The sequence below is a fragment of the Suillus discolor genome, assembly GCF_016758755.1.
Source record: "Suillus discolor strain FC423 chromosome Unknown F5147scaffold_2, whole genome shotgun sequence".
In the NCBI taxonomy this organism is placed as follows: domain Eukaryota; kingdom Fungi; phylum Basidiomycota; class Agaricomycetes; order Boletales; family Suillaceae; genus Suillus; species Suillus discolor.
In genome coordinates, this window is record NW_024541249.1 from 881002 (window position 1) to 905167 (window position 24166).

Genomic DNA, 24166 nt, shown 5'->3' on the forward strand with positions numbered 1-24166 from the left:
ACCGGCCGGCGGAGATCAAAATGCACCGGAACCCACCGGTCCAGTCACATTGCACATCTTAGTATAGGTTATCTTATCTAGCGCGAATTCTCCCTCAGTGCTTAGCGAGTGACGTTAACAACGTTCTGAACGATTCATGGCAGTTGCCCAACCTCTGGAATACCTTTCTCAGGCGCAGATCGACAAGGTTGGTAACTGTGCACCTGAATCTTCCGTCACCCCTGATATGTGATATGTCCGTCAGTTCTATAGGGATGGGTAGGTCAGACATATAAGAGACTCGCTACTCTCACTGACCGGCCTACATAGATATTTAGTTGTACCTGGCTTTCTCTCGCAAGATCAGACGAGTTCTCTTTTGTTCCGGGCCAAAGAGCTCCTTGATGGATTTACACCAGAGGACCATCCCATGGTAAGTACACTGGCATCATCTAAATCACAAACATCCAGGACTCTTGACTTGTGGCAGACCAAATTCACAACGTCGGATAAGAACCACGTTGGTGACAACTACTTTCTGAATTCAGGCGACAAGATCCGATATTTCCTTGACGAAGATGCTGTTGATAGTAGTGGGAAACTTACCAGGGATAAAGCAAGGGCAGTAAATAAGATCGGTCACGGTTCGTTGCCCATCCACACAACTATTCATATCCATCTTACTTAAGTTAGCTCTTCATGAATTGGACCCCGTTTTCCAGAACGTTACTCTGGAAAATGACCGGCTGAAGGCTTTAGCGCGCGACCTGCGATTCCACCATGATCCAGTTGGTACGGATCATGTTCAATCATCACGCACCTGCTGGGGACTGATATAAACCTGCTAGCACTGCAATCAATGGTTATATTCAAACAGTCACAGACAGGTGGCGCAGGTGAGTAACTGGCATCAGGCGGTAACATCATTTCAAGTAGCTAACGCACCAGCCTTCAAGTGCCCGAACACAACGATTCGTAAGTGGCGAGTTACCGGTGTTGAATCCAAGTCTAAGATTGGTCATTTGACAATTCAGCACGTTTCTTGTGAGTATCAGTCTTTCCCACTGTTTACATGCTATATTCATAATACATCATATATAGTACACGTCACCCCCAAGTGCTCTTGGGTTTTGGATAGCTCTTGAGAAGTGCACGCCCATGAACGGTGCTCTGTCGTTCTTACCCGGATCCCATCTAACAACTCCGATCACGAAGAGATTTATACGTTTACCAGGGGGTGGAACCGGTTTCGAGCAGCTTGCCACCCCTCCGCCTCCTTCGTCCGACATAAGCGAGAAACGGGAGGTGTCTGCATCAGAAGGTGTATCAGAAGGAAACTATGTGCTAGAAGCTTGCGAATCAGGTAGATGGTTATGTGTGCGTTAGATGTCCATGGCTGAACATTAGATGCTAGGTGATCTCGTCCTCATCCACGGCAGCGTCCTTCATAAGTCGGAGCGTAATACTAGTGCTCACACAAGATTTGCATATACTTTCCACATGATTGACTCGTCCCCTTACGCCCAATATGACGAGAAGAACTGGCTTCAGCCTACTGATGCCATGCCTTTCTCCAGAATCTTGGACGTACCAAATGAAATTACTCTTTCCACCGCTGTACATTAACCAGATCCATTTAGAAGATCGTAGTGCATGTGAAATTCAGTCGTTAATAAGTTTTTCGCATTGCCCGAATATTCATCCACACGCCATGCTGTAAGAGCAAGGTTACAATACTTGAACTTTTGCCCTAGACAACAGTGTCTCGGGCTTCAAGTTGTACAGCTCATCTATGAGGGCTGGGAGGAATGTTCCAGATCCATGAACGTCGCTTCTTTCTGCTGCAAACTCGGCTGCCACCGTTAGAGCCAGAACACTACGATCATTAGTCGATGTTGTTGTACGAAATTATTTGATCAGATTGTGACTCACCCACCAACAGCGCCTATCAACATGTTTCCCCTGACGAGCTTCGCGAGCTCAGGCCCAGGGCTTGTTCCAGGGGCAGCGGCTATAAGTGAGGCACCAGCACAAAACGTAGCAACGCAGGTGCCAACAAGGCATCCAGACCCTGTGATATCACCAAGCATCTTATTGCCGTTCTCCAATTTCACTACAGTGACGCCATCGGATACCCAGTCTGTCGGCCCCGTCATGACAGCGACGCAACCTTATGGCGGATGCTTTTTAGATGCATGTACTCGCGATACCCACGGAGAACTTACGCTCTTTCTTGGCTATCTCACGAATAAAAGACGCGGGATCTGCAAACCCAGAGCCAACGCTATCAACCCCTTTAGCCTGCACCTGCAGATAAATGATATAAATTTGCAAGATCCACACAGAAGTAGCATATGTGCCACAGACTTCGTTTGAGTTAGCGAGAGAAGCCATCTCGCCAGCGTTTCCTTTAATAACGCTAGCCTGCCATGCATTCAGGAGTTCTGAAGCTGTCGTTCTCCTGAACTGAGTAGCGCCCACTCCAACCGGATCGAAGACTACGGGTTTTTGTGCTTCATTTGCGTATTGCCCTGCAAGAATCATGCTACCTTTGTTCGTGATGGTGCCAAAGTTTATGAGTAAACCACCCGGAATGCGACTAAGATCATGCATCTCTTCAGACGCGGTAGCCATAATCGGACTTGCACCCAATGCTAAGGTAGCATTCGCGGATTGGTTCGTGACCACGACATTTGTGATCTGTGTGACAGTCAGTGGACAGGCAAGAGAATCACGTGTGAGAGTATCTACTTGATGGATGAGTGGACTCTTGTCTCGTATCACCTGCATAAGTTCGACAACGCCGTCCTTGACGGTCCCCACATCGTACACTTGGGTCACTCGACTCTGCACATCGAAATGGTGAACCCACGCATCGAAGATATTCCTTAACCTTTGAGCAGCGGAACGGGGTGCTGAGGATGCCACAATATCGGAGACCACAGCGATACCATCCAACCTGTGTCCAGAGATTGACACAGAACCATGTAAAGTTCTCAGAGCGTTAGTGGAATTTATCCCCCCTGTGGAGCAGGTCTTTAGACATCACAGTGGATGTAGTGCATGCATTTCTGCATACCGATTGCAACGGCCTTGATGTTTGTGCCATCCAGAGCCTGGAGCAGTGAGCCAACCCCTCTGACGCCAACGACAGGGCTAACCAGCTTCTTAGTTGTCGTACTCCAGACGGCACCGATGCCAATATAATCAACTTCGTCCTCTATTGCTTTCTTCACGTGGTCTGGATCGCTGCAAGAGACACCAATCACAGTACCCGCGGGGAGTAAAGTTTTTGCGACATGAACTGGCATGTCTGTTTGCCCCAGATGCACACCATCGGCTTGTATGGCGAGCGCGATGTCAATACGGTCATTGATGATGAGAGGAACCTTGTATTTTGCACAGAGGATCTTCGACTCTCGTGCAATTTCCAAGAACTGGAGCAAATCGTCTGAAAGGGGAATGAAGAAACAAACGACCACTTCTTACTTCTAGTGTATCAGACCTCTTTTCTCGGATCTGAACAACGGTTACACCGCCTTGCAAGGCCTAGAAGAGTTAGCATAAACAGAGGTGCCAATCAGCACGTGCCGTTTATGCTCCCGAAGGAGAATGAATCAATGATGCCCAGACCTCTTCCAAGGATTCCAGATATTCCTAAAAACGAGGGAGCGGCTTTAATGACGCTTGAAATCATGGGTATCTCTGACCTTTCCTGGTGGTAGTAGCTCCCGGCCTGTGACCAAGTAAAGTGAAAAATCAATTGTCATTATTTGATGATAACAATGGTCCGAGTGGTTACAGAGAAAGAGAGAGAATGCCGTCAGCTCACGGCATGTTCCTGATAAGTGCCAAGAAAGGAAGTGTGAGTACATGGTCGATTGTGGGCTCACATATACTTTTCACCTTATGTAACAAGTGCACCCGTGTTGTAGAGACTCGCTTCTATCGTACATCATGCATCATGATTCAAGCACAACTTATCTGCGCTCTGTGCCTCAGGTATGCACTTCAACAAACAAATCTTGCCAATTTTCTGGGGCCAACAAATAGGCTTATTGAATGTACGACTGGCAGAACAGAAGCTTTACTTTCCACTGATCTTCCAAAGCAGGTAATTCGGATAGGAAGACCATCTCTGCCCCACTCAGGCTAGCTGCCCAATTCTGTCTGTCAGAGGGTTAGCGCTTCACTTCGCTTGGATACTGCGGATTTCGTTAGTGCATGCACACATGTGAATTCTCGCTTGCTCCACGTTAATATCAAGTTGAAGTATCACGACATCACATTCCTTGCTCCCTCTTCCCATCTTCTAGCTCCCCTGGAGTGATGCTTGAAGATATAAAAAGTATGTTCGCTCAAGAACCCCTCACATCTCGATTATACCACCTCGTCATGGATCCTGCTACACTCTGGTGGACCTTTTCCAGTCTTGCAGCCACACTTATGATTTTTCGACTGTCCACCGTGCCATCACACTTGCGCCATCTCCCTCGTGTGCCTATTTTCCCTCTTCTGATCAGTTATCTCTCAGGTGAGGTCGAGGATGTGCGCATCAAACGCCTCATTCTGCCATACGCAAACGAGAGAGGTGAAGGACTTGTTCTCGTGTGGGCGCTAGGCCGATGGATGGTTCACATTATTGATCATAAGGTATACATTTCGTGTTATCACTAAGCTTTTATTTATCCTCATCCAGCTTGCGGTTGAAATGTTGGAGAACCCTCTGTTATACCCGAAAGAGTTACCTTCCGATGGTCTCTTGTTATGGCGCTTCATCGGGGCCTCAAACATCCTCATGACAAATGGTGACCGGTGGAAGAAACATTCTAGGGTCATCCGAGACGCATTCAATCTCTCTATCCCTGTGGACCAGTTCACACACCTGTCCAAGAATCTTTTTGACGTCATTAACCCGCCCTCGGATAAGAACGACACCCATACTGTCGACTTTGCCGACCTCGCGCAGCGTTTTGCTCTCGATGCAGTTGGGTCTTCAGTCCTTGGGCATGACTTTGATGCCATTCACACCGAGTCTTTGTTCGTCAAAGAGTACAATGGCATTATGCGCGATATTGCCAATCCCTTTTACCTGCTCATGCCCTTCCTCGAGAAGGTCTTCCCTCGCAGGAAAGTCATCAAGCGCATGGACGACTTGGTCGACAAATTTCAAATGCTGCTTCAAGCAAAACGCACCGACCCTGGAGATGACATGATGACATTCATGCTTAAAGAACCTACAATGTCCGAGGACGAGCTTCGTGATAATATGGTCGTCCTCTTCATAGCTGGCCATGTAAGTCAAATGCGCTGCATTCGATAGCATACATTAATCACAGCACATATGTTAGGATACTTCTGCGGGGGGTCTCTCCACTCTGATTTACTTCTTTGCGATTCATCCAGAAATTCAAGCCGCGGCGCGCGAAGAAACTCTTCGCATTCTTGGACCTACTTCTGATCCCAGTGTTGATACCCTCTCCGCTGGGTCGTTGCCTTATCTCAACGCCTGCATCCGCGAAGCTCTTCGTATCAACACTCCAATCTCATATATCGTCCCTCGTATCACTGCGGAAGATGCCACCCTTGGAAAGTACTACATTCCATTCAACACTTCACTCATTTACAACATCTACGCCCTCCATCACCGCAATGACGTCTGGGGTGACCCTAACGTTTTCAGGCCCAGCCGCTTCCTCGAGATGACCCAGGGAAGCTCGAGTCTCAAGGATGCTTGGGTTGCTTTCGCCTCTGGACCTCGGCAGTGCCCTGCTCGTAACTTTGCGCTCTACGAGCAGCGTGCCCTAACCGTGATGTTGCTACGGGAGTACGAGTGGACATTACCGGCAGATTCAATCCATCAGGATGGTTTGAAGAATGCCTTCTCCCCCTTTGCCCTAACGCTCCCCCACGACCTTCATATCACTTTCACAAAGCGCAAATAGTAAAGGATGACGCTCCTCATGATCATTTATGTCATTAGTTTTTTTTTCCATCAGTCATTAGTTTCGCCACATGTCGCCTAAGGTGCTTGTTTAAGATTAGGGATAACGTTTGATTATAACTGCATTCAATTCAATACAACCTGATGCAGGCTGTTTGAATGATTTTAGTTTGTTGTCGTAATACGTCATTTTGCAAATATTACACATGTAGCTATGTTCCATCGATTCATCGACTGTTGAGTCAACGGTATTTGGTGTTCAGTATAAATATTACCGGGGCCCAGTAGTCTAGCTAAAAATGATACAGATACTCAGATACGTATAATAAGTGTTGTTCAATAAACGAGATACCACGTCCTTGCATGTGCGACCCGCGCATCAAACGATAAGCCCACTCCTTCGTGCTTTGGCTTCCTTCCTTTTTCTGGCCCATTCCTGTTCTTTCGGAGGAGGATCAATGGCTCTCCAGTCCCCCCACATGCCCGTCTTAAAGATGGCTCTGATATTCGGAACGAGCAGCAGAGCAACGGCCAGCCAGTCACTAAGCATATGGAATATGTAGAACGTTGCCTTTTCTAAAGGAGTGTTACCTGATCCAGGTGCCATCGATGTAAGGGAGATTGTCCGGTGATACATGAACAACAGTCGGAAAATCGCAGAGGATGCCTGTACATCGGGGGAAACTTATTATGTAAACGAACAGAGCGGAAAACGCGGATCCTTACGTTGCAAGCGAGGATGGCAAGAAGTAGGGTAACGTGAATCGGCTCCACTTTGGGTAGCTTTCGGGCGCGAACGACCAGGGCTGCCACGAAAAGTATGAGGAAGAGAGCGATGGCGGAACTTATATATCTAGACAAAGATGTTTATGTAAGATGGAGCTTCGCGGGTGAAGATCTGATGCACCTGGTGATCATCACCTCGTTGGCTGTGCTCTCATTATCCATTCCACCACGGTAATGCGCGTTACCAATTATACCTGGGATAGTAGCAGCGAGGAAGCCCAAATTCAACATATCGGTAACCCAGCGATAGAAACCCCGTTTTTTTGGGTCGTCATGTATGTCATCCGAAAGATGAAGCGAAGCACTGTGAAACGGGGAAAGAGGATGCATAGAGGATGACATCGAAGCAGCGACGGGTGAATCTTGCGGATCCGTAAAACTTGCTTGACCCTTGGTAGAGTTTACATACATGCAGCGCAGAAGAGCCACGACGTCGTGTGCTATGGAGATATATGGTAAAGCGATCGAGACTTGCATATAAGTCGTCAATGCCGGGGATATCCTTTCCACTGGACTGCAGGATTGCCAGGCTCGTAGGGAGAAGATTATGGTTCTGGGGAGGCAACATGAGGCAACTTGCATAAAGGTAGGAGGGAGCTGTTTTTACCTTTCTATGGCTGTAATGATTGCGTTAATGCTCACGATGACTCGCGAATGCTTGTTATATAGCCGCACAACGAAGATGGGTATGAGCGAAAAATACAATGAGGAGAAAAGGATCGATGTCCAAAAGTCAGAAGTCATTGGAACACCACCAACTGGTGATGGGAATGGATTGTCGCTTGACATCACCCATTGCAGACTCGGAGGACGGGGCGAGCTTTGGAAAAAAGTAGAGGTCACAAACAGGCCGAAAAGAACGACAACAGAAAGGATAGCCATTCTGAACCTGCGCATTCAAGAGAAGAATCAGCGCATCCAGCCTGAATATACATACTTGAAGCTGCGCAGCATGTGGATGTCGCGAGTCTGAAAGGCCTGCTTCAACGAGGCCAAGATGCAGTGAACTTATACACCTGCCAAATTTGGGATGGCATCAGAAGAATTGGAAATTGGTGAATCGTCAGGGTCACCGGGTCTGGGCACCCCTCGGCAGACTCGGCAAATTCCAGCGGAGCCAGCCACTAGATAAACATTTTGAATTGGCTGACTGTATGCTGCTGATGTAACTGAGGTATCCGTGAATGTGACTGATCAAAAATGTCGCAAATGTATCTGGGCAAATAAAACACGCGCAGAACCATTAGCTTCGTAATTTGCTTGTAGCATCCCCCAGATTTGTCTCGAGGAAGGATATCCCGACTCTTTGCTGGCAAGCTGCCACCTCGCTACTTCTATGACCGCCTATTGCTACCGGAGATGGTGTCAATAGTATCCTCCATTTAGACACCACTCGGTCTGAGCTTTCCAGAATTTCCAAATAACCTGCTCATTCCCCTTCCCACCCACATCTTCTCCTTGGAGATATTCAGTGAGATGTAATGAGGACAAAGCTAGTGTAGCTCAGGCTGTATAATATCATATTCAAGAGGCTGGTACGACGGAGCAAGGTACTAAGATCGAGAAATAGCATGGTGATCGTATACTGGATAGTGCCCGGGTAGAATTGACCCGTGCGTGGTGTTGTGCAGCGCCTGGCGGTGGCAGGAGCGGGGTGTGCATGTGACCGGCGGGGTGCTCGGGTGGCGCCTGCATATCTTCAAACTCCACGAGAATATCGCCACTTGTACCCAAACTTTTATCCAGCCCGGCCATTTTAGAGACGCCCTCGGAAATTGCGACACTCTCCGGATAGAGTTGCACGAGGATAGATGGCAGAAAATCTCAACCGGACTGTCAGAGCTTGGTCCAAAGTACTGGACGGGTGCCATTGTGCCGGTGGTATCGAGAACAGTTGGGATGAACGATAGCTTGAACAGCGTTAAGTTCTTCTCAGAGTATTCGGCCAAGAATCCTGACTTGATCCTGACAGTCACCAAATCCAGGATGGTGACCGGTGACCGGTCACGCGCACGAATCAGGCCTAGGATTCAGGACGTCTCGTTTAATGCCTCTACAGCCCTCAGGCCTCATGGTGGAAGCTCGGGTCTTCCCGATACTTCGATATCTCAGCCTAATGGTTTTGACAAAGACGTACGACTACCGTTTCTTACCTGGTGCACACAAACCCTACCTCAGTACTAGTGGCATTCCCACAGCAATTCAACGGACCCACACGACAATGATGAAAGGCGACATTCCTACGATATGATCGCTCACCTATCTCGAGATGACGAAATGATCCTTGTCGGACGTGATTCGTGAAAGCTTATGACTCAGAACAAACTTATCCTTCTTTAGAACGAACTTATCCTTCTTCAACCCTGATAAAATAACGATTTCTTTGTCGTACTTGTATGGCCTCGGCGACAATACGTGGCTATCGATTTTCTGGGTCAGTACACAAATATCGACACAAACTTGAACATTCTCTTTGATTTTCACGTCCACAGTGACTCCACACAGATGTAATTGTCCCTCCATGCAAAAAAATGGAATTGTGTATCATTTTTGTTTCAAAATCGACTGTTGTTTTCAACTTCAACCCATCTTTGTGAATACACTGGCACTCTCATGGAACGATATGTAAGAATTCTGTATCCTCTACGCGCCGACCAAGACTTCATAGCACGACCACGTGACTCAACCGATGCCAAGAGCGCTACTCTTCGCATCCGAGCCTGAGTTAAGTTACGTGGATACATCCCCCTTCGTACTTTTTACTCTTTATCGATCCCCGTACCTTCACCGATATCTTCGACTTCATCACATGCTCTCGGTACCCATTCTGGACTAGTCTGCCGCTGGAAAACGTATATATTACCATCCATGTACACTCATACCTATAGCGAATCCTATACTCAGATCCCCGCTCCAAGCGAAAAGCCTCCTAGAACGTCTCCGTCTCAAACGTTTCCCTACTCGTCTCGATTATCCTTGCACTTGTCTCGTATCTAACTCGTCTCTGCTCACTTTCCCATTCGGACTCGTTTAGCAGCCTTACAAATATCTCTCCACCCTGAACAGTCACTGAAAGGTTCATAGCCACCGGAATTTGCCTCTACGGTCCCCTCGTACCATCATGACAACCAATCCGCGTATCATTTTCAACGAAATACCTCATGGCCTGCCAAATCCTAGAACAAGTTTGATCGTCGACAATACACTGACTATTGATCTTGATAATGTACCACTTCAAGGAGGTATCCTCGTTAAGGCACTTGCCTTCAGTCTTGACCCCTATATGCGCAATCGCATGCGACCCGTTGACATCCAAGGAGACATTGATGCATTCCCCCTTGGCGAAACGTAAGCCAACTTGAAAACATCAGAATTCGACGGATACTGGATGGTTTCACAGAATCAATGGTTTCAGCGTTGCTGTGGTCTTGCGAAGTGAGACGCCCTTGATTCAAGCCGGACAACACGTATACGGATTCTTGCGTGCGTATACCCCTGATAAGGTTTGCGGCACCTATTCTTGATTATGTTATTGTAGACTATCAACGCTACAGCGTCATCCCATCAATAGACGCTGCCGTGCTAGGTCTGAAGGGTTTGAGTCTACAAGTCCTTGACAACAAGTACAACCTCCCATGGCGATATTATGTTGGAGCCCTTGGAATGAGTGGACAGACAGCATATTATGGACTCAAGGACATTAGCAACCCCAAGCCGGGTGAAACACTTTATATATCTGCAGCGTGTGGTGCTGTAGGCCAGTACGTGTCATCCTATCCTCTGTTGTTGCTTTACTTGAACATTTTGTAGTCTGGTGGTTCAGCTTGCCAAGGCCCAAGGACTGAAAGTCATCGCATCTTGTGGTAGCGACCAGAAGGTCTCGTTGGTGAAATCACTCGGAGCCGATCATGTCTTCAACTACAAAACTGCGGATACCGCTGCAGAGCTCCATGCACATGGCCCGATTGACATATACTTTGACCTTGTCGGTGGTCCGACACTCGAAGCTGCCATAGATAATTTAGCCTGCAACGCCAGAATCATCATCTGCGGGATGATCAGTCAATACAACTCGGGCGCGGACAAGGCGTATGGCGTTCGAGTGAGCACGTTTCCTCTTGGATATTTTAACACCTAACAGCGGAAATAGAACCTGTGGTTATTGAACAGGTACCGAGCGAGGTAAGCTGTTCTAATGAATGGACTCTTTGCCCACGGTTCTCAATTTTCATTCACAACGCAGGATGCAGGGTTTGGTTGTGATCGACTGGGCAGATAAGTATCTGGATGAATTCCACGATACTGTCCCACGAGATTTGGCTGCTGGAAAATTGAAATATCTGGAACATGTGTATCATGGTATGGACAAGGTCGGTGAGGCACTTGTTGATTTACTAGTTGGAAACAATGTCGGAAAATCTGTGCTGGTTCTCGAAGATGACACATAGTGATAGACGCTACACATGATGTGCGTTGTACCTGACGATCATATCCCTCGTTGTTTAACATCTGTATAATATGATATTCACAAACTTGACTTAGAGCTTGAGTAGAGGCAACATTTCGATTGCATTACTCGTCGTTACAGGACAAACTATGGGGAATTATAAGTACACATTTGAATAAGCATAACGGGTGAGTCCATCCGAATGGTAAGTAGCATGTGGGGTCAAAGATTACATCATCCTTTCATATCGATCGCTCAGAATATTTCTTGAAAAACATCACAATTCATGAACTACCTCCTCGAACGCCTGTCACGGTAGTGTCCAAATATTCCACATGCCGCGGTGCAGGAGCCTAGAAGCAGCGCAACTAGCGCGCCAAGCGCAAGCCAGTTCGCATTTCCCCAATTCGCGTTGATTCCTTCGCTTCTCAAGCGATTTCTGACGGTACCGAATAAAGACATGCTGATGATCCATGCAACCAAAGTGCACAGTGTCGCAAGTCCAGCGAGTAAAGTCATAAAGACGGTACCGGCCCTATGATATCCTGCACCACACACTCCGAAGAGGAATGCAAGACCGGAAAGACCAGCGGCAATTGGGTAAAGGATGAGAACGAAGGTGAGACTGTGAAGAATTCCTGTGTTGATGTCTCCCGGTAGAGGGAAGTAGTAACCAACTTGAACTTTGGAGCCCGTATAACCGAATACACCAAAGGCGTATCGGTCGGCATTAAGAAAGGATATGCTGTTCCACGTTGGTGATGATACAGAAACCTGTCAACGACAAACACTGTCAAAAACATGATAACGATGATAAGATTAGATGTAGGAACGTACAAAAATGAGGAGAAGCATTGCTGAAAAGCAGAAAAAGAGACCGGGAAGCGCGCCTGTTGCTGCCATTGTGATGGTCTAACGGAGAGAGGATGAATAGAACTTTATGTGCGATGAAAGCGACCTTTATCGGCTTTCAAGTCCAGCTGCGCGCGCTGCGGGTCACACTGGCATATGCCAAGCTCGCATGACGTTAACCAGTGCAAACAGGAAATATGATGTCATCCCTCCATATCATTCAACGTGCACGTGAGCAAACTTGCACAGCATTAAATTATCGGAGACGAAACATTTTCCGAGCTACTGCACCTACTATAGCTAGACTCCGCACGTCCGCGCCAATAAATATTGTCACAGCCCCACAGCTCCACAGTTCCTCAAGCTCTTACTCCTCCGTGCCTTGGAGCGGGCGATGCGAATTAGAGTATCTTGACACTTTAGGAATCAACAATATAAGGGCTATGACCACCACACGTATCGGAGGCCATAGTGATCATGATCGTGTGCGTAATTCCGTTGAAATTAATTGCTTGACTATTTACATCAAGTTCAGATTACTTGAGATGCCAGCCCGAATGCACTCCATGTATCTTGATGTTGAGCAGCTTGGACTAAACCGTAGTTGGTCGGGTATCGGGTGCAGTGCGCTTTAAAGGTATGCCGAGCTGTCTTGTCAAGTGAGACAGTTGAAGGAGGAAGCCACTTGTTCTTTTTAGCGTCTCTTTACACATCCTGGCGTCCCATGTATCCGAGTCAGCGTGCTGATCGTCATTTTCAGTCATTTCTATCGCGTATCCATTGCTCACAAGCTACGAGCTCTCGAGAAATAACGAGCAGGGCGCGCCACGCATTCATTGAGCTGGCCTGTGGCAACTGTGCTGGACCATCGGTTGGTCGTTGCATATTCTACCTTTGTGGTACAAATGAGGCGACGTCAATGCCATTGATGTGATTATAAGTGGGCAATGAAAGCATCCACTAGAGCATCCACACTTGTATCGTTTTCGACTTTGTGGTTGTGGATAGATGACATGGTGCGTCCACAGTAGTACAACCTATATATATTGAATTGCAGACATTCTCCACCGCCAGACAGACTACTACCTCACATTCCTTGCAACTTTACATCCCTTTCCCCCATGTCGATCATGAATCCGTTCAAGAAAATGTTCCAAAAGTGAGTCGACCGTTTTCAGGTTCCACTCATTGTAATCAATACCCCTCAGGTCCAACGACGACAAGGCGGCATCGCTTAAGCACTCCAAATCAATGCCATACCTCCTTTCTTTAGAAGGGAGGACGTGTGAGCATCGTGTTGATCCCAAACCCGTATACCGTGGCAAGACCCCCCTTAAAAAGTCCGACATCGTATACATCGAGCAAGCTCCAGGGATACTCGAGATCTATCATGGCAAACTGTCGCAACATACCTACTACCATGAACCAACTCGCACGGACTTAAACACGCGTGGGGACTTGCTGGCCAAGTTTCCCCATTCCTCTGAACCAGTCGAGGGGCTCCCTCGTAGCGGTTTCAGAACGATTTCTTTGAACTCAAAGGCTATTGGGCCCCAAGTGCCTGTCCGTAATTCCCGTACAAGTAGCCAGCAAGCCAGCCCCTCCATTCCCCGCAGAACGCAGAGGCTTGAGGCCACCGTTGATCAAGCTTCGGCAGATATACTGCAGATTCCTGACAAAAATACTCGCAGTGGCAGACTAGCAGAACGTATTCCCGCTAAGTCGAGCACTGGTCGCTCGTACACCCCTGTTCCTACCACCCACTCTCCACGTCCAGTACTCTCGTGCTCTGCACATAGCTCACGCGTACACATTCCTCATGTCCCATCCCATATCGCCATACCAGTGCCTGCTGTGCCAGACCATGGACATCCTTCCCGGCCTCACAGAAACTACCATGAATTTTATGGGCAGCAGGACCCAGAGGTCATCCTTGGAATGATCAATAAATATCCTATAGCGCCTCTTCGCAGCGAACGTACTCCAGAGCACCTGCGCCCGATTCGTTTCGATATCGTCGATCCGCACTACTTCCAGGAGGAATTTATGAAGAACATAGAGACGGCCGTTGCCCAAGGTCGTCCTCTCGATGTACTCGCGGGTGGCCATCGCCGCCGCATCGTTGACGCGGTCGACCCAATGTGTATCGTTCCGGAGACTAGCAGGGATCTTGTACATCGGTGAACTTGCGAAGACGGAGGTAGTTTGCGCAGAAAGGGATTTGGTGCTGTTCTACTTCTTCGTATATGTTATGTATGTTCGTATGCATATGATTTATGAAATAAAAATTATGCACCATTCGAAGGAAGTCATCGTCTGATTAACGCACATACGCTTTTACTTAGATGGTAATTTTCAAGTGCAGTCGGTTTATCACATCCGGCAGAAACATCAAAGAAGTATTCTTGTCATTCTTGTATCACCAGATACGCTTCACCATTGTAAAGCGAGTCAACTCTTCAAGGGGCACCCGCTTCTTGTCACCGCCGCCGCCTTGTCCATTACCACCACGCATGCGCCCCTCACCCATCTCACCTACTCGTACAGCGTCGTCTCTCCAATCGTCCACCATCTTCTTGAGCTGCTTGTTATACTCGCGCTCCTCCTTACCTTCCCCTATAGGATCTCGCCCAAAGTCGTTGATGGTGTCCGCAGCAGCGCGAGCCTCCATGCCTGCTCGACGACGCGTCGCATATGAGATAAGATTTACACCAAGGAGAACTTTTAAAGCGAGAAAACTAGACAGAGTCAGCTTTCATGAAACTATGACAACAAAAGAAATCCTACCATAACCAAAATGCCACCCCCATCACGGCCCACTTGAGTAAATGTACGACCTCGGCATTTGACATATCCATGAGAGCATCCCAGCCCCATTCATCTTCAAAGCGAAGAGAAAATACGAGAGTTAATGACTGAAGACCAACTAGAATAATGACAACTGCAAGCGGAAGGGAGGCAAAGCCAAGTCGGCGGGCCACTAATGGTGATTGGTCAACATAGCTATGCTGCATTCGGTCAATGAATGCATTTACGAGTCAAAGCCAAACGCCAGACCTTTCGAGCACCCAGGCGCCCTATAGCACTCCCACTAGCCAAATCACGACAGAGCACATCTGTATATCGTTCATATACAGATGGTCGTATGTGATTAAATTTAGAGATGAATGCGTGTTTCAGCCAGTCCACGAGGATCTCAGATGCCATCACAGTCACAACAGGCTGATCGAGCTTCGTAAGCGGGGTTGGGTGCAGTATCTCAATAACCTACGTAGGATATGGTCCATAAGATATTATTGCCCATGAACCAACCAAAGCTCATTGGAAGGGCAAATCCACCTGTAAAGTCGAACTCAGATCCACTCAGCTCGATTAAATTGCGAAATGCAACAATGAGAAGCATGAGTGAGAGCGTAAACCGTTCCACGATATCCGCGCATGTGATCTGAAAGAGGTTGTCTTTCTCAAATTTCTTGAAGACACTTCCTTTGATCTCGACGAACTGATTCGAGACGAGAAGAGTTAGGAGTGCGTGGTCATATGCATTGACGGCCACATTGAGAGATAGCAACTGGTAAATCATCACTAATGAGTGGCAAACTAAAACAATGTTAATGGCGCGATATAAAGGCCTGTTGACAAATACTGACCCATGTAGAGAGTAGCTAGCCCAAAAAACACGAATGGGCGAAGCGTGTTAGACGTAACCGGCACTCGACGAGAAAGTACCTCGAGCGTCGAACGGGAAAATAGGCAGTCAAGGATATCCTGCCCTATCGATGCGCACAAGCGGTCAGCGATCTAGAACAGTGGAAGTCTGGTCATGTGCACCGGTTGAACCGAGGTATAAACGAACGTACCTCTAATGCATTAAATATTACATATAGTTTGATAGTGTCTTGTCCGCGTATGGAGTGATAGATCTTACTGGCATCCGTGAGCGGAATCAACACCATGATGGAGACCACAAGCAGCATCATGCGAATGATGTCAGCTTTCTGTGATGGTGGGAGAGGCAATTTGGAGACTTTGAAAAAATTCAGGAAACATCGGATGGTCGCCAGTGCAAACCTGATGGGTAGTATCGTAAAAGTATAGAGGAATGAGTCTAAACAAAGTATGAAGCCAAAACCAATAATCTACGCCTCATGAGCACCGCATGTCACTCGCATGGATCTCTACGCACCTTTTCCATTGCCAGAGGAATACTCAAGAAATTGCTCACCCTCTCCCACTTCAACTCCTGGTGCGAGTCAAAGTCAGTCGCGAGAAGCTCTTCCCATAGGTAGTCCCATAAAGAAAATAAAGGCTGGTCTTTCGGGAGCTCTTGACTCCGGGCTATCGGAGGTGGAGAGGCAGGCGGAGACGGCAATATAGGAGTTGTAGGGAGTGATGCATATGTCAATGGATGGACTTCGAGTTCGGGTTCAAGCATCCTCTCGCATTCAAGGTCCTGTTCACCGAGTGGTGCATTTATCGTTTTCTCTCCCTTTACGTCTGAACCGCGAATAACATCATCATCAAAGTCGACGGATGAGGACCTTCTGCGGCGACCTCGCGAAACTGGTGTGGAAAGTGGTGAAAACTGCGCATTCCATGTCGCACCAATGGATGCGGAAGAGAAGCGTCTTCTTGAGCGTCGCGGAGAGGTAGCCATATGCCGCAAATATTATTCTAATTATTTGAATTGAAGTGAAAACTACGACCTGGAGTTCATAGTAGTGAGAGGGCAAAGGTTCAGAATCACGTTAGCTATGCCATCAATACGTCTTGATATGGACATTATGTCATCAGATTATCAGGATGATGATGTGGTTTTTTGGAATCAAAACTGCAGATACTATCACACAAGCATGCAAAGCACACCAGAAATATTCTCTGCCGCGATGGAGGAGAAATTTGGCGTGGATCGTCCTGAGACTCACTCCGATCGATCTCAGGATAGGCCTGGTGGTGGTACGTCTAGCAAACCTGAATCTGACTGTTTGACTGTTTTCTAACACAGGTACCATAGTCCTTTCCATCCCTTCCGAACTCATACATCACATACTCAAATACCTGGGGAATAAGGACCTGGTGAACACGGCAATCATATCCCAAAGCTTCCGGTTCATTTCCCAGCGCGTGATTTACAGGAACGTCGAACCTGCCGAGGACATGATCATACCATGCCTCAGATGTTTTGCATCGTACCCGCATCTTGCATCCTGTGCTCGTACTCTGATCTTGGCTGATGCTACTCGACATTATGACGTTTTCTTCAATTACTTCAACCTGCTGCGTCGTGCCTTGCTAAACGCGTCTTCGCTCACCGATCTTACAATTCTCCTCGACGGCCCTTACGCAAAATATTTGCATGGATGTTCATTTCGACTTCGTTCTCTCACTACAACACTCGACTGGGATAAGGACTTCATCAAATTAATTACAGAGCAGACGGAACTGCGCAATGCCATGTTCGGCGGAAAATTCGTGAATGACATGGTTCTGCCTAGCGACACTCTCACAAAGCTTACAAGGGTCTCTGCATCTCCTCTGGTACTGGCTGCAGTAGTTCCAAATCGAAAAATTAAGGAAGTGGAACTCTGTTTGCTGCATCAAGCGCTTTTCAAAGACGATATCCTCAATACTGCATCGAACATCCTTTCCTATTCTACCGGCCCATTGACCGCACTGCAGGTCATCACCCGTCTAAGCGACACAACAAGTGCACTTGCAGCATTCAAAGCGATTGCAAAGAATCTACCAAAACTGAATTCGTTTGCCTTTTACTCGAGTGATGGAGTAGTCTCGCAGGTGCGCCATCTTCTACTTACATACAACATTTGCTCCAAGCATCTACAGGAACTTCTCGAAGCCTTTCCTGAATTCCTCTCTGGCTTCGAATGCCTCAGGTCGTTGACCCTGATGTCGCGAAATAAAGCCGATGCACTACACGACACAACTTTGACGGCTACCCTCGCGTCAAGGTGGCACGCATCATGTCCCTCTTTGCAAAGCGTTTCACTCGCGGGATCTATATGGCTGCATAACACTCGGCATGGTTGGGTGACGTTAGCAGATCTTGAGCGTCTCCTGCGAGAACGTAAGTGGCTGCTTCTGTCCCGTCAGGAGTACTGGACAGGTGCGGATCCAGGAACGATTTCGCTGGAAGAGGTGAAGAACAACATAGATGAGGTCGATGAAGATACAGAGCAGGGAAATCAGATGGAGCGGCAGATGATCATGCTTCGTGATAGTATCCTCCAGTTTGGTGGTCCTTGATAGGCGAGATCTCTTATGCTACGTATACGTTCTGACGGGACATGCTGTAATTGTAGGATAACCAATCAAGTCCAAGTGAGGTATGCCTTTTATTGTACTAAGTTGAACAAAATGTCGATATCTGTAATGTCGTCTCATCTAATTCACCCTGTTCACTTGCATACAGACTAAAGAGTACACGGGATGCCAACATACTGTGGAGGACAAGTTGTGGCCTGCCACAACGGATCAGTGATTTTATTAGACCACGTTAAACGAATTGCCACGCACAAGTCCAGCATCTCGTTATATGATTGCTGCCAAAAATTAGCAAAATTTGTCAAACGAGTAGATGCACCATGCAACCTACCGGCACCAGAACTGTAATGAGTGTATTGGCCACAGAAACAGCTGGGAGAAAGGCTTCAGCACAAGACATATTGAATTGAACAAAAGGTCACCGCACAGATGATGGGAGCCAGATACCATACTCCGCCCTGGAAGACTACTCTCACCAGACGACTGGTATAATCTCTGTAGTCTTTATATCTTTTGAACACCATTAAAGACAACAGCACTAGGTGAATGGGGATGAAAAGTTGTGCTGCGATGGAATGGAAACGAGATATCCTTACATATTTCGTAGGCCGCGAGAAAGCCATATTGAATGGCACTGCTCTGACCCGCTTGAAAAGTGCAGTTGCTTGTGGGGGGAGCTTGAAAAGCATATTTGTCGTCTACAACAAGGAAAGAAAAATAATGCAAACCCACCCGAAGGGTTTGCGGGCACCGCTAGTAGGCCACCGACAAAATCTGTGAGACCGACACCACACGCAATGCAAATCTACATTGTGATATCAACAGACGATGGGTGTGAGCATGCATGACCAGACCAACGTACTACTGCCAATACTAGCAACACTGCCAAGAGCTTGTTGTTCTTCCTCCAGAACGCATATGTACGAATGATCAAAAGACCTATATAAAAAAGAGATAAGTTTCAGGCCCAGAAAACACTACATATATGGAGCGAACCTTCACCAGCTATAATACTGATGATATGAATTGCTGCAGTAAAATTCAGTGAAAAGATGCTGAATATTCAGGATATTTATCACCATTTGAAGCCCTGCTGAAGTTTGTGCACTGTATTCGTCGTCCTTCAGTTCATACAGCAACCAAATAAATAAAACACACTGACATTCTCGTTCGCTCGTGTAGCAATGGCAGCTAGTCACTTGTCAATGTTGCGTACCAGTGGATACGGGTAGCTGCTTACCATATGTAGTCATGCCAGCTGCTGCAAAGGCCATGTAGCGTGAAATTACAAAAAGAATACGAGTGATGTTCCAGCGCCTGTTCCATGTCCATCGAATCTTGTAACATTTGTCAAGAGATGTTTGAACTGTATGAAGCCTGAGAAATACTGACCTCAGGTTCGAGCGTTAAGAAATAGTCAAAAATCTACGGAGTATAAGAGGGGATATCGTCCATGACTTGTAGACCTACCAAAACTCCTAGACCGGCCACTGCATATATTCAGGATGAGAATGGTGTAATCTAACCCCTGTATGAAATCCACGTACCATTGCAATACTAGAGTAATTGCAGTCAATAGACTTGATCTAGAAATATATTGGGGAATTCTTACCTTCGACGTCTGAATTCCTGTATTGACTATGGGTGCGGCCATCGCACGCTCGCGCTATGTGGATAAAGTTACAGGACTCGTTCTTTTATACGCTTACATGATTTTAGTTTGATCCAACTCATTCGCTGTGCCAAATTCCAATCAAATGCACAGCTGCAGGTGATCAAAACAAATTATAGAACGTGAAACTGATGTGGTGGCACGGTGGCCTAGTAGGTTACGTGAGTCGCAACTCATATCACGAAAAGTAACGGATAGTCACACTAGTATATACTAGCAGTCCGAAACACGATCTCCACCATTTCTCAACCGATTTGTTTGGTTTCACTTGAAACATACTAGTATCATACTCAAAGAAGGGTTTCATCCGTGTAACAAACTGATGAACATCATTGATAATTCACATTGTAGTCTACGTGGATAGCACGTTCATATCATATCGACATTGATTTTGCAACCCAAAGATCATCATTGATAGTTCACATCGTAGTCCATGTAGATAACCGAAAGTACTTGTCCGTCCCGCCGTGTCCCAATTCAAGAACGACGGTCAAACCGCGCAAGCAGGGAACATGGCAACGGGCAAAGGTCATCATACCATCATAACACGACGAGTAGCCCAGTCTCATGAATTGCTTCGCAGACGCAGTGTTCTTCACGAAAGGTGAGCCTGCCACGCACTTGCAGAATGTTGGTTAGTTCTTCTCATCGGCTTGGCACTTGATCTCGCCATCTGCCTGTGCTTTCCAATCAGATGTGCCTCTGTAACCAAGATCGGAATAGCGGGAGTATGACCATATATCTCTATCTGGCTTCCTCTATCGTTGAAGTGTGTACCATGACATGGCAACATCATGATGCTGCAGCTCATGCCTCGATGAAGACATGCAATCGTATGCATCATGAACTGTATATTTTAGAGTCGAGTTCTAAATGCGTGGCCTCGTTCATGAACGTGATAGCATTTCGCCATGCTAAGGAGTCGACCGAGGCTGTGCGAGAGAGCGTGAGATCCTGTCGGCCACTGAAAGTAGTCGCGTAGGATGGTTTTAAAAGAGATTGTTTGAGGTCATTGCAAAGAAAATGTGATACGTGGAATATGTACTGCAGTGGTCTTCGACGAATCGACTCCGTATTCGTGCATTTCTCGCCAATCCTTTTATGTCGAGAGGTTGCGTTGTATGGCGCAGATGCAGTTTATTTTGAGATTCATTCGACGGGGGCCGGAGGCAGTACGCGGTAAGCTTATCGCTGAGTACAGCCTAATGTGAATCCGTGAGGACGGACGGTCCTGAAATTCCAAATATGATACTTATAAGTTATGTAAAAATAAATTTTAATTTTCTGAAAAAGGTGCGAATTTACGGTCCAAGAACTTCCATCATGATACTTCAGCTCGGTCACGTTCGATGGTGTCGCAGTAGGTACTGTCCTAGAACCAGACTGTCATTGGTCAGGTTCAAACCACATTCAGACACTGGGCAGTATCAGCCATTGCGTCCAGCACGTTATCCGAATTGTACGGACATGTTTCAGTCGGTGTTTTGTCGAGCAACTGTTGGCGAATTGTTTCCAGGCCTAAGGGTGTGCTTGAGAACCTTGTTGTGTTGTTTGTTGGGTGGCCTGGGACTCACATAGGTGTAGCTTTCCAAATATGCTGATCTCCCATTTCAAGTTGCAGGTCCTAGCTGAAAAGTTGTTAATGAATGTATGCATGTGACTTTTTTCAAACCGTTCTAACTTCAACATCCTAAAGCGATGTTACACGGTTCAGCCAAGCTTGGCAAGTATCACTGCCGAGTACTGCCAGGCTTTTTCGATGGCGACAAGATGAGTTGTCTGCATTTTTGACCAGTTCTTGTGACCATCTCGAAAGATAGGCCTGTAGAGGCATTATAAATCACTGCCAGACAAACCCTCTCATTCGACTATTTTGTGGGCTTCGCTCGCACACATAGTCAAGATCTGTGGTGGTCATCGAACACTGACCATGTCCATTGTCCTCCCAGACCAGTAAGGATCAAGAGTCGATCGGGTACAAGGTGCTATGCACCTGCCTGAATATGTCTGCGTGGGTGGTGATCTATTCACTCGATGACACAAAATTTGCGACGGGCGGCGGACACTATGAGGACGCAGCAAAATTCTGGAATGCAAAGATAACCAAGCTGCTTGCCTTCAAACACGACGCTCGGATGCATATCGCTTGCTCGATCTTATACCTTTTTCACATCTTGTGTATGTCTTATCCTTCTATGATTATCGGATCTCTCCAGATTATTCGCCGCCCACACAGAAGTCGATGTAATTTGAGCGAGAAGCAATATATATATAGAGAGCGATAGGAGACACATCACCGAGTTGCATAATCGACGATGATTTACTGCATCCCCACGGTTATAAGGATGGTTGCATCATATATGGTTTACTAACCCACTGCTTGAATCATGGTCCCTGCGGTTCATGGTCACTTTGCTATCCTCGCTGGCTTTTCTCTTTCTTTTGCCGCTGTCACGGCACTTAGGCGATTCATCAAGAAGCGACAGCATAACCCTTCTCTTCCTCCTGGCTCAGTGCCGCTCCCACTGTTGGGGAACGTCTTATCTGTCGACTCTCAGGAGCCTTGGCTGACTTCTACCGAACGGGTTGCTGCGTATGGTACGTGAACAGATAGTATAGGGTATATGTGCTGCAAATTATTACACCAGTGGACTTGGTCTTCGTGCGAATTCTAGACTAGGAAATCGTCGTGGTCAATTCTGAGCACATTGCAGAAGCCTTATTGGACAAGCGTTTTCAGATTTACTCCGATCGAATATACTTAGCCACACTCAAGCCGTGCGTTCTTTCAGTATTCTTATATTCAACCAGTTTAAGGTTCTTGCAGATATGGCTTTTCGGTCAACTTTGGATTCAGCGGTGATGGCAATGAATGGCGTCTTTGCTGACGACTCTTCCACCCAACTTTCCGTCCCGAGTCTGCAGTGAAGTTTCGCCCAATGCAGATCAGGCGGGCTCATGAGATGGTCGTCAACCTAGTTGATGGCCCTCAACATTATCATGGCCACTTTGCAGTGTCAGCAAATGGTTTTTACAAATTGAACCGCTATTTACCTGTTCGCAGATTCTTGTCTATCTGTTGTGATGCCAGCGGTATTTGACTACGATATCGGCATTTTTACAAGCAATGTTATGCTTCCGACATACACTAATATCACACAGCTTCATGTCAGCGTAAGCGGATAGCTCCACCACGTTATCCGTTGCTTATCCTCGTGACAGACTGAGGCAACTTGGATGGTCTTTGTTTTGGCTATGGTATTATATCCAGATTTCCAGAAACGCGCACAAGCGAAAATCAACTCAGTGGTTGGAAAAGATCGGTTGCCAACGTTAGAGGACAGAGCATCACTACCCTACATTGATGCAGTTTTGCGAGAGACTTTACGATGGTAGCCCATTTCACCCCTTGGTATTCTTTTCCGCCGAGTGATCTGGCCTGTACTGAAACCGATTTTATAGGCATACCACACGCTACCTCGAGTGATGACACATACGATGGCTATTTCATTCCAAAAGGTTCGCTGTTTTTGTCCTATCAACACAACGATCACTTATAATGTCGTACATAAGGCGCGATCATCATGCCAATACATGGTCCAATATGCTCTTCACAGCTTTCGTGACACTGATTCCAGGGGCATCACACGGAATGAAAAGCGGTACCCCGACGCATCTCGTTTCATACCAGAGAGGCTCATCGACGTCGATGGCGCGTTAACAAACGATGATCTCGCACAATACATTTTCGGCTTTGGCCCGTGTGTATGTTAAGTGTTTTGAACTTTGAAAAGATTCGCTCGCATATGGACTTTGATCAGGGCGGTACACTGCTGATGCCTTCGTGCGGCCTGCCATTGTGACTATGTTGGCCACATTGGATATTTCTTCTGTTAAAGATGACCAGGGCAAAGTGATTAGCTTTACTCCCACGTTCATCACGTGACTGGTTCGGTGACTTCTTCATGTCATTCCTTCCTCTCGTCACTAACAGTTTCGTTGCTTCAGCTATCCTGCGATCTTCTCTTGCAGTATCTCAGCACGGCCTCACATTAATCCAGAGCTTGCGGTGGACGGTCGGCGAACTGCCAAGTTTTGATGACAGTTTACCATCCATGGTCTGATTGGGGCACTATAGAGTAATTCATAAAGTATGTATTTCTAATGTATACCAGGTCAGCAATTGCGATGAATAGAAAGAGGC

General features: G+C 47.0%; 11 protein-coding genes across 11 annotated transcripts; 6 read left to right on the plus strand and 5 right to left on the minus strand.

Annotated features, from left to right (window-relative positions):
- Nucleotides 1–84: 84 nt before the first annotated feature.
- Nucleotides 85–1639, plus strand: F5147DRAFT_665304 (uncharacterized protein). Its single transcript, XM_041435094.1, has 10 exons — nucleotides 85–187; nucleotides 245–258; nucleotides 310–412; nucleotides 470–623; nucleotides 673–771; nucleotides 828–875; nucleotides 936–954; nucleotides 1014–1023; nucleotides 1081–1342; nucleotides 1394–1639. Exons 1-10 carry the CDS (start codon nucleotides 137–139, stop codon nucleotides 1603–1605), a joined length of 972 nt encoding a protein of 323 aa, XP_041299592.1. The 5' UTR covers nucleotides 85–136; the 3' UTR covers nucleotides 1606–1639.
- On the minus strand, nucleotides 1640–3830 carry F5147DRAFT_665312 (Hydroxyethylthiazole kinase family-domain-containing protein). The gene is made up of 9 exons (XM_041435095.1): nucleotides 3690–3830; nucleotides 3613–3636; nucleotides 3469–3528; nucleotides 3059–3416; nucleotides 2731–3002; nucleotides 2347–2679; nucleotides 2205–2286; nucleotides 1912–2149; nucleotides 1640–1855 (listed from the first exon to the last, which is right to left on the minus strand). Exons 1-9 carry the CDS (start codon nucleotides 3747–3749, stop codon nucleotides 1708–1710), a joined length of 1575 nt encoding a protein of 524 aa, XP_041299593.1. The 5' UTR covers nucleotides 3750–3830; the 3' UTR covers nucleotides 1640–1707.
- A 71-nt stretch (nucleotides 3831–3901) lies between these two features.
- Nucleotides 3902–6139, plus strand: F5147DRAFT_665316 (cytochrome P450). Its single transcript, XM_041435096.1, has 3 exons — nucleotides 3902–4632; nucleotides 4679–5275; nucleotides 5331–6139. The coding sequence occupies exons 1-3, from the start codon at nucleotides 4309–4311 to the stop codon at nucleotides 5922–5924; spliced, it is 1515 nt and encodes a 504-aa protein (XP_041299594.1). The 5' UTR covers nucleotides 3902–4308; the 3' UTR covers nucleotides 5925–6139.
- A 163-nt stretch (nucleotides 6140–6302) lies between these two features.
- On the minus strand, nucleotides 6303–7498 carry F5147DRAFT_564373 (uncharacterized protein; the record flags this gene model as incomplete). Its single annotated transcript, XM_041430722.1, has 4 exons — nucleotides 6303–6590; nucleotides 6650–6776; nucleotides 6831–7262; nucleotides 7317–7498. The coding sequence occupies 4 exons, from the start codon at nucleotides 7496–7498 to the stop codon at nucleotides 6303–6305; spliced, it is 1029 nt and encodes a 342-aa protein (XP_041299595.1).
- Nucleotides 7499–9613: 2115 nt separating this feature from the next.
- Nucleotides 9614–11288, plus strand: F5147DRAFT_665325 (uncharacterized protein). The gene is made up of 6 exons (XM_041435097.1): nucleotides 9614–10057; nucleotides 10110–10192; nucleotides 10248–10470; nucleotides 10520–10811; nucleotides 10860–10891; nucleotides 10953–11288. The coding sequence occupies exons 1-6, from the start codon at nucleotides 9831–9833 to the stop codon at nucleotides 11155–11157; spliced, it is 1062 nt and encodes a 353-aa protein (XP_041299596.1). The 5' UTR covers nucleotides 9614–9830; the 3' UTR covers nucleotides 11158–11288.
- On the minus strand, nucleotides 11260–12184 carry F5147DRAFT_665328 (uncharacterized protein). Its single transcript, XM_041435098.1, has 2 exons — nucleotides 11994–12184; nucleotides 11260–11930 (listed from the first exon to the last, which is right to left on the minus strand). The coding sequence occupies exons 1-2, from the start codon at nucleotides 12057–12059 to the stop codon at nucleotides 11448–11450; spliced, it is 549 nt and encodes a 182-aa protein (XP_041299597.1). The 5' UTR covers nucleotides 12060–12184; the 3' UTR covers nucleotides 11260–11447.
- Nucleotides 12185–13129: 945 nt separating this feature from the next.
- Nucleotides 13130–14192, plus strand: F5147DRAFT_647658 (uncharacterized protein; the record flags this gene model as incomplete). The annotated part of the gene is made up of 2 exons (XM_041433220.1): nucleotides 13130–13167; nucleotides 13217–14192. The coding sequence occupies 2 exons, from the start codon at nucleotides 13130–13132 to the stop codon at nucleotides 14190–14192; spliced, it is 1014 nt and encodes a 337-aa protein (XP_041299598.1).
- Nucleotides 14193–14393: 201 nt separating this feature from the next.
- Nucleotides 14394–16734, minus strand: F5147DRAFT_625451 (DUF747-domain-containing protein). Its single transcript, XM_041432677.1, has 7 exons — nucleotides 16195–16734; nucleotides 15869–16147; nucleotides 15659–15809; nucleotides 15280–15608; nucleotides 15066–15230; nucleotides 14796–15016; nucleotides 14394–14746 (listed from the first exon to the last, which is right to left on the minus strand). The coding sequence occupies exons 1-7, from the start codon at nucleotides 16663–16665 to the stop codon at nucleotides 14428–14430; spliced, it is 1935 nt and encodes a 644-aa protein (XP_041299599.1). The 5' UTR covers nucleotides 16666–16734; the 3' UTR covers nucleotides 14394–14427.
- An 88-nt stretch (nucleotides 16735–16822) lies between these two features.
- Nucleotides 16823–18569, plus strand: F5147DRAFT_665333 (uncharacterized protein). The gene is made up of 5 exons (XM_041435099.1): nucleotides 16823–16964; nucleotides 17023–17804; nucleotides 17853–18352; nucleotides 18439–18486; nucleotides 18542–18569. Exons 1-3 carry the CDS (start codon nucleotides 16862–16864, stop codon nucleotides 18270–18272), a joined length of 1305 nt encoding a protein of 434 aa, XP_041299600.1. The 5' UTR covers nucleotides 16823–16861; the 3' UTR covers nucleotides 18273–18352; nucleotides 18439–18486; nucleotides 18542–18569.
- On the minus strand, nucleotides 18321–20197 carry F5147DRAFT_121404 (uncharacterized protein). Its single transcript, XM_041428132.1, has 15 exons — nucleotides 19903–20197; nucleotides 19838–19847; nucleotides 19761–19780; nucleotides 19683–19715; nucleotides 19531–19627; nucleotides 19453–19481; nucleotides 19370–19397; nucleotides 19287–19319; nucleotides 19153–19229; nucleotides 19023–19095; nucleotides 18887–18967; nucleotides 18718–18828; nucleotides 18622–18662; nucleotides 18543–18568; nucleotides 18321–18487 (listed from the first exon to the last, which is right to left on the minus strand). The coding sequence occupies exons 1-15, from the start codon at nucleotides 19942–19944 to the stop codon at nucleotides 18370–18372; spliced, it is 819 nt and encodes a 272-aa protein (XP_041299601.1). The 5' UTR covers nucleotides 19945–20197; the 3' UTR covers nucleotides 18321–18369.
- Nucleotides 20198–22349: 2152 nt separating this feature from the next.
- On the plus strand, nucleotides 22350–23908 carry F5147DRAFT_647662 (cytochrome P450; the record flags this gene model as incomplete). Its single annotated transcript, XM_041433221.1, has 5 exons — nucleotides 22350–22560; nucleotides 23027–23136; nucleotides 23185–23354; nucleotides 23601–23725; nucleotides 23784–23908. 5 exons carry the CDS (start codon nucleotides 22350–22352, stop codon nucleotides 23906–23908), a joined length of 741 nt encoding a protein of 246 aa, XP_041299602.1.
- Nucleotides 23909–24166: the final 258 nt, after the last annotated feature.

Excerpts from the sequence above, each read along its gene's own strand:
- F5147DRAFT_665325 (XM_041435097.1), top strand. The coding sequence starts at position 9,831 with ATGACAACCAATCCGCGTATCATTTTCAACGAAATACCTCATGGCCTG. Across the intron at positions 10,193-10,247 it reads ACACGTATACGGATTCTTGC|ACTATCAACGCTACAGCGTC; the intron begins GTGCGTATACCC and ends ATGTTATTGTAG. Across the intron at positions 10,471-10,519 it reads GCGTGTGGTGCTGTAGGCCA|TCTGGTGGTTCAGCTTGCCA; the intron begins GTACGTGTCATC and ends AACATTTTGTAG.
- F5147DRAFT_625451 (XM_041432677.1), bottom strand. The coding sequence starts at position 16,665 with ATGGCTACCTCTCCGCGACGCTCAAGAAGACGCTTCTCTTCCGCATCC. Across the intron at positions 15,810-15,868 it reads TAATATTTAATGCATTAGAG|ATCGCTGACCGCTTGTGCGC; the intron begins GTACGTTCGTTT and ends CCACTGTTCTAG. Across the intron at positions 15,017-15,065 it reads GGCGCCTGGGTGCTCGAAAG|CATAGCTATGTTGACCAATC; the intron begins GTCTGGCGTTTG and ends GACCGAATGCAG.
- F5147DRAFT_665304 (XM_041435094.1), top strand. The coding sequence starts at position 137 with ATGGCAGTTGCCCAACCTCTGGAATACCTTTCTCAGGCGCAGATCGAC. Across the intron at positions 624-672 it reads AGTAAATAAGATCGGTCACG|CTCTTCATGAATTGGACCCC; the intron begins GTTCGTTGCCCA and ends TACTTAAGTTAG. Across the intron at positions 772-827 it reads ATTCCACCATGATCCAGTTG|CACTGCAATCAATGGTTATA; the intron begins GTACGGATCATG and ends TAAACCTGCTAG.
- F5147DRAFT_665328 (XM_041435098.1), bottom strand. The coding sequence starts at position 12,059 with ATGGCAGCAACAGGCGCGCTTCCCGGTCTCTTTTTCTGCTTTTCAGCA. Across the intron at positions 11,931-11,993 it reads CAATGCTTCTCCTCATTTTT|GTTTCTGTATCATCACCAAC; the intron begins GTACGTTCCTAC and ends TGTCGTTGACAG.
- F5147DRAFT_121404 (XM_041428132.1), bottom strand. The coding sequence starts at position 19,944 with ATGGCCGCACCCATAGTCAATACAGGAATTCAGACGTCGAAG. Across the intron at positions 19,628-19,682 it reads TCTTAACGCTCGAACCTGAG|ATTCGATGGACATGGAACAG; the intron begins GTCAGTATTTCT and ends AAATGTTACAAG. Across the intron at positions 19,398-19,452 it reads CTACACGAGCGAACGAGAAT|TGCACAAACTTCAGCAGGGC; the intron begins GTCAGTGTGTTT and ends CGACGAATACAG.
- F5147DRAFT_665316 (XM_041435096.1), top strand. The coding sequence starts at position 4,309 with ATGCTTGAAGATATAAAAAGTATGTTCGCTCAAGAACCCCTCACATCT. Across the intron at positions 4,633-4,678 it reads TTCACATTATTGATCATAAG|CTTGCGGTTGAAATGTTGGA; the intron begins GTATACATTTCG and ends ATCCTCATCCAG. Across the intron at positions 5,276-5,330 it reads TCCTCTTCATAGCTGGCCAT|GATACTTCTGCGGGGGGTCT; the intron begins GTAAGTCAAATG and ends CACATATGTTAG.
- F5147DRAFT_665333 (XM_041435099.1), top strand. The coding sequence starts at position 16,862 with ATGCAAAGCACACCAGAAATATTCTCTGCCGCGATGGAGGAGAAATTT. Across the intron at positions 16,965-17,022 it reads TCAGGATAGGCCTGGTGGTG|TCCTTTCCATCCCTTCCGAA; the intron begins GTACGTCTAGCA and ends CAGGTACCATAG. Across the intron at positions 17,805-17,852 it reads GTGATGGAGTAGTCTCGCAG|GAACTTCTCGAAGCCTTTCC; the intron begins GTGCGCCATCTT and ends AAGCATCTACAG.
- F5147DRAFT_665312 (XM_041435095.1), bottom strand. The coding sequence starts at position 3,749 with ATGACAATTGATTTTTCACTTTACTTGGTCACAGGCCGGGAGCTACTA. Across the intron at positions 3,637-3,689 it reads AGCTACTACCACCAGGAAAG|GAATATCTGGAATCCTTGGA; the intron begins GTCAGAGATACC and ends CCTCGTTTTTAG. Across the intron at positions 2,287-2,346 it reads CTCTCGCTAACTCAAACGAA|GTGCAGGCTAAAGGGGTTGA; the intron begins GTCTGTGGCACA and ends ATTTATCTGCAG.